General features: G+C 42.5%; 1 protein-coding gene across 6 annotated transcripts in view; it reads right to left on the bottom strand.

Moving 5' to 3' along the window:
• thsd7ab (thrombospondin, type I, domain containing 7Ab) overlaps nucleotides 1–3,790 on the bottom strand; it is a 200,170-nt gene extending 196,380 nt beyond the window's left edge. For all 6 annotated transcript variants that reach the window (XR_312239.1, XR_312241.1, XR_312240.1 and 3 more), the window contains exon 1: nucleotides 3,265–3,790. Coding sequence is in view for 2 of the 6 variants with exons in the window: in XM_005751475.1 (XP_005751532.1) it covers nucleotides 3,265–3,415 (151 nt within the window). In the remaining 4 variants the exon portion in view is untranslated. The remainder of the gene's footprint in view (nucleotides 1–3,264) is intronic.
• Between the last annotated feature and the right edge of the window lie 2,315 nt (nucleotides 3,791–6,105).

Raw genomic sequence — 6,105 nt, 5'->3', positions numbered from 1 at the left:
GTTTTAGTAACGCAGTAAATCGGCGTGCTTACGGGAGAGTAACAGTCATCTAATTACCTTTTCTGCAATAGTAATACCTTACTTTACTCGTTACTTGAAAAAAAGTAATTGGATTACAGTAACACGTTACTTGTAACTGGTCAGCACCCATTGGTGTGTGAATTCCCACCTTTCCTCATCTTACACTTTGCTTTATCATCTTTTTTGCCATAATTTACAAAATGGGGATCATGTTGTACTGAGGTTTATTTTCCTGTTGACGTCCATACAAGTGGATTTCTTTTGCAAACACTTTTGTCGACCAACTGCTTCTCTGATGGCGGCATCCAGCCATGCCACAAAACTGCTCAGGAACAGCTCAAGAAACATGACAATGAGCCACAAAAGCATTATCCCATCTTTCAAACAGCTCAATTCAATTGAGCATCTGTGGGATACGCCAGAATAATCCCAATCCCTGGGGGCCTCACATCAAAACCTACAAGATCCAAAAATTCACCATGCCAAGCACCACAGGACACCCCAGATGTCCCATATCCATACACTGATGCATCAGAGCTGTTGTAGGCAGGTGGTTTTAATGTTGTGGATAATTGATGCATTTAAGGATCCACTGGAACATTAACATGCATCAGTATCAAACCTCAAAGCCCTGTTTAAGGAGCACTTACAGTGAGGCAGATGCTCAAGATATCGAGATACTACAGTACATAATACTCCACCACCTGTAATTGCCTTGTCCTCAGGCAAACATGGGAGGTCTTGACAGTACAAACCTGGCAACCTTGTTGCTTCAACAACTGAGTATAATGAAGCACACACACTGTAACTGAATCGGGAAGATGCACCTGCTGCGGTGCGTGTTTGTGGAGGCAAGGATGGGTTGGGGGGGTTTATAATAGATAGATTGACATCCTGGTGTTGCCTCGTGACAATAAGTTTCTCTGAGATTTCATCATATTTCATTGTTTTATTGTTTGGGCTGTGGCTCTTAAAAAAGCAATGCAAAATATGGTCTGAGTGCTAGACAGGGAAACAAAGTGATAAAGATGCAGAGGAAGAAGTGTAGAAGGAGTGCACAGTTGTGAGAAAGTGACAGGGAGAAAATGGCGTGAAAACAGGATCTGAGACGAAGGCAAACTCCCAGCAAACACTCAGAGGCCCCAGAAAATCTGTGGTATGCCATTATCACCGTCACCATCATCACTACCATCATCCTCATGGTGGCTATAATCATTTTCTTTTTTCCTTCAGCTATCCTAACGCCACCTGCAGAAATATCACTTGCAATTGCTGGAGGATCCTGTTGTCTCCATCTGCTTCATTTGAATAGTATTCTCCATGAAAAAAGAAAAAAAAATCACCAATGAACTGTCTCACCTTCCAAAAGAGATACATCATATTTCCACAGAAGGCAATAAAAGCAATGCAGGCCCAATTCCCCACAGTTTTGAAGACAGGGGCTGTATTTCAGCTAGACTCATCAATATGCAAAACATCAGAGCATTGCTTGCCACAAGAATATTCCCTCCACTGCACACTCTGCAAGTGTGCACAAACATCATCGTATTTTGCGTTTCTTTTCTTAAAAAAATAAATAAATAACGGGAAAAACAACTTCCATTGGAAAGAAAAAGTATGCAAATCTTGCACAAACATAATCACATTTTGATGAAAAGCACCAGGATCCAAAGCGGTAAATTGCCCTATGTGATTTTAATACTCTGCAGGCAATTGTCAAACCAAAGAGACTCAGAAGAGAGAACACTCCAGGGATGAAATCAATGCACTACCTTTTATTTGGGAAGAAGTGAACAAACTCCCAACACTGGATTACATTTCAAAGCGCAGAGCCTAGAGCTTTCCAGTTGAGGAGCTTGTATAGTGTGGGAGAAAGGTGCTGTAGCGTGGGAGAGAGGCATAATCATTATGACCTACAGTAGGGTAGATGTAGGTTAAGTTAGTCCCTCTCTCTGCCTGCAGTGCTCACTCTGCCTTTCTCTTTCTCAAGTCTCTTCCCTGGGCTGTCTTTCCTGGGTTGTTAAATCCCTGCTCCTTTAATCTCCTTACTCAGCTACATCCTCTTTAAAGATGCAGAACCACGGGAGAGACGTGGGATACGTCAACTGGGGACTGGTGCTGAGCAAGGCGGGGCAGGACATGCAGAGTGGCGGCGTTTGAGTTTGAGAGAGACGACAAAGTTGTACCGGCATTGAGAAAATAAAAACTTTTCCAAACGTTGAATGAGAAGAGCACACCTTAAATCTCCTGAGCATCAAACTGGGAAATGAAGCGATCGTTATTTAATTTGTGCCTTAAAGGACGTCCTAGATGTTTTTAAAAATGACTGCAAAGGTTAATTTTTGCATCTGTTAGTAGTTATCGGTGTTAATCTGAACCTAGTGCACGATATGTACTCTAAAACCTTAGAGTAGTGCTCAGCATCAAGTATGGGGATCTAATTCACCACAGCACTCAATATTTAGATGTGTCTCTGATAGACATTTCAGTGCAGCTAGATTCAGTGTAGAGAACAAGCACGTGTAAAGATAAGGACTACTGTACCCACTCAATCTACAATCTTCTACACGTGTGAGCCTCAAAAACACACAACGCCCTCATATTCAGAGCTGATTTTGTATCAGCAGCATCAAACCCGTTGCCAACCGCAATAGTGATGCAGTGCCTATCAATCATCTGTATGCTGTAAAACACAACAGCAACATTTCAATAACAGTGCATCACCTGAGACTCAGGGAGATGAAACTAATCTATTGAAAAATGGATCATAGTTGTCCTGCGTGCCACATGTGATTCAGTACGAAGAAGCGAGATTCTACTGTAGATTTCTGGGTCATTTTTCAAGTGTATGCATCTTTGAAGTTCAGCGGCGTAAACCTCAACGAAAAAAAAAAATTGAGACAGCCAAAGTGTGTCATCTGGAAGCCTTTTAGATCTCTGAAACCCAATAAGTCATGAGAACATTTCTGCACTAGATCTAAGAAGCTTTTATTTCCACCGATGCATGCATAGATTTAAAACGTGCCATAAAACGGTTATCACCCTGTTCATGCCACATTATCCACATATAATGAGTTAGAAAACATTTCCGATAAGATCTGACTGATTGTGCTGTTGGCGCAGCTATGGTATGTGACCTCCCACACTCAGAAGCAACACACTAATACATCAGCAGCTATCATAAACACTCCATATGTAAAGCAAAGGATCACATTTAATCTCTAATTAGTGGTTTAGCAGTACCTGTTTCCCAGAAGTAGACAGACTTCCCATCATCTGTCTGTGTGTGAGCCTCCCAGAAACCACACAACAGCAGCAATGCCACCAAATGGTACCAGCTCTCCTCTGTCCTTTTTTGGATGGCCCCTCCTGTACCCCTCCACCCCAGCCCCATGGTCCTCCACAGGATAAAAGTAAATCCACTCAGCTCGGAAGGCAGCGATGATGAAAAACAACAAAAAACTCGCTAGTCCAATAGGCAGAGTGAAGTGTGCTTCAGTTTGAGAGAAGGTGTGTGAGTAAGTGTGCGGGAGTGCAAGAGCGGGAAAAATAATGATGATCTTGTGCACAGTGTTCCTGCAGGAGTTGAGGGTCCAGTACTTGGTGTTGTGAAGGACAGGAGTGTAGTTTTGTTCCCAACTTGGCAGGATGGTCCCAGAGGGAGGCTGTCAGTGACGGGGACTGAGCTGCAGATGGATGGTACAGTCGTCCTCCTCCATCGTATCCGCTTCCTCTGCTGCCGCTGCTGCCTCTGTCCTCTGGCTGTGGAGCAGTGACAGTGGGCGAGTGTCTGCAGTGTTGTACGCCTCCCTCCCTCTCACTTGCTCTCGCTCACTCTCTCTCTTCCACTCCTATTCGCTCACTCATTTGCTCTTCTCCCTCCGCCACCCTGCGCTCGCTCTCTCCTTTTCTACTTCTGGCTTTTTCCTATTTTTCTCCCCTGTCCTCATCTTTTCTCATCTCGCTGCATTACTTTCCCTTTATTTTTACACTCTGCATCTCTAACAAGCTCATTCCTTGTTTTCTCTGCCTCAGTTTCTCCTTTTTCTCCCCTGGTTTTCTTTCTCCTGCCTAGGGCACAAGGACAAATACTCCCTCCTCCACCTCCTCTTCCACGTGCAGTGCTGCGAGGCGACTGGAAACCAGCAGGGCTCACACTGGTCCGAGGAGCTTCCATAAGCAGTCCTCCCGGGATCAGAGAGACAAGCTGGGTTTAATGCAGAGCAAGAGTAAGTGGAAGGGGGGGGGGGGGAGCAAGGAGGAGCAAAACACTAAAGGAGAGTGGAAGCGAGCGCGTGAAAGATGAGGGCGAGGTGATAACTGTGGCCGTGTGAAAGGGCTGTGAAAGTGAAATTATAGAACAGATAAGTGGAATTACAGACTTTTATTACCCATTTTGTCAACAAAAATTAATGGAAATTACTGGATATATAAACATATTGGCTTTTTTAAATATACTCGATGTTAAAAATGTTTCGAGCAAGAGGAGCAATTATTATTATTTCCTTTTTCAAATTCATGTAGCGGCCAGGATATGAAGTTTTATTTATTTGTTTTCTGAAGATGGGACATGTAAGTGGGTATTTACAATGAGCAGTTTTATCAGCCATGGCTGAATAGACAAAGAAAAGAGCACCACCATGAGGAATTTCATCAGCAAAAAAAAAATCCAGGAAACATCACCTGAAGATACTGTTTGATTCATTTTAAAGGCACCCTCCTCTGCTATGTCAGTGGAAGTTAAGGCTGCAATTATAAGTCGCTAACCTCCTGGTTCATAAAGACAAGTCTCACATACAATGTGGTGAGGTTTTACCTTTACAGAGAGGCGGTAGTGTTCATTTCCAGATCCATTCACTTTTTTCACTGTTCAAAATAATCCGTTTATCGTACAGTATCTTGGTGCAACCTCTTACTTTGTCCTCTCTACAGAATAAGCTGTTTTAACGTATCTTTAGGGCCACCCTCTGTTTTAATCCAAATCTCATCTGATTGGCTGTCCCTGACAAAAATCAGGTTTCAACAGCAGGTTGGTGGGGCCTCTGTGCCCAAAGCCAGAGCTGTATTAAAGATATCCTCTCTGCCCGAGATCAAACAGAGCCAAGACTAAAAAAAAGCTGTCTTTAATCGAGCATGTAGAGCAGTCTGAAACCTGAGCGTTTGACTTACAGAGACTACATTTACATAACACTGACCTCATTACTGTGAACTTTGGCCCTGTTTAATACGAGTACCCAGTACCCACTGTACCCAGAGTTGGTTGTAATTTTTTTAGTACATTACTGTACTGCCATGAATTCAATACTTATTACAGTTACAATTATGCCATTTGTCACATTACAAAGGTTCTTCCGTTATACAGAAATAACTGTGGCAGAAGGAAAGCGGTGAAGCAGCTTTTGAGGAGTGGACATTACTTTTATTTTTATTGCATAAGAGCACAATAGTAAAGTCCAAGCTGAAGCTAACCAAGTACCCAGAGTGATGTTAAAGCTGAGCACATGCAGACCCCAGCCCAGCAGCCAGAGCTGGATCTTTATCAGGTAACAAAGGCCCCAATGAGCAGTCAGGCTGCAGCCTCCATTTCTACCTGTTCATGTTTCTAAAGTAGAATCACTGCAGCGATTGCTTTGAAGTCTTTGTGCTTTGCGTTGGTGTTGGTGTTGCTGTGTGACACTGTAGCTTAAGGTTTATAATGTTATCTGGTGATTATAAGACATTGCATTTCAGGTCATTTTATGCAGTAACGAGGAAGCGATGTAACAAATTACTTTCACCGCATTACTTGTAAGAAAAGCAATGACCCCAACACTGGTTGTATCATTGTATATATCAGCATAACACACACCTTGAGCACAACTGAGCTCTAAAAATTTGAGCCAGAAAGAACAAGACAAAAAACAACAGCAGCCTGCATGTACAAACCAAACATTACATTAATGTACAAAATTTGTGTTTTTAATTTTGTCTTCAAACAAAAAGATCATCTAAGTCAAGAAGAGTAAGCTGCTCCATCTCAGTTTACACAGATAATTATTCATAACTCATTTTCTCTTTACATGCTGTCAAAGTAGAAAAGTAAAT

The sequence above is a fragment of the Pundamilia nyererei genome, unplaced genomic scaffold (genome assembly GCF_000239375.1).
Source record: "Pundamilia nyererei isolate P.nyererei 1_Seehausen unplaced genomic scaffold, PunNye1.0 scaffold00313, whole genome shotgun sequence".
NCBI classification, from domain to species: Eukaryota; Metazoa; Chordata; class Actinopteri; order Cichliformes; family Cichlidae; genus Pundamilia; species Pundamilia nyererei.
The sequence above is the reverse complement of the archived record's forward strand: the minus strand, read 5'-3'. Positions and strand labels throughout refer to the sequence as shown.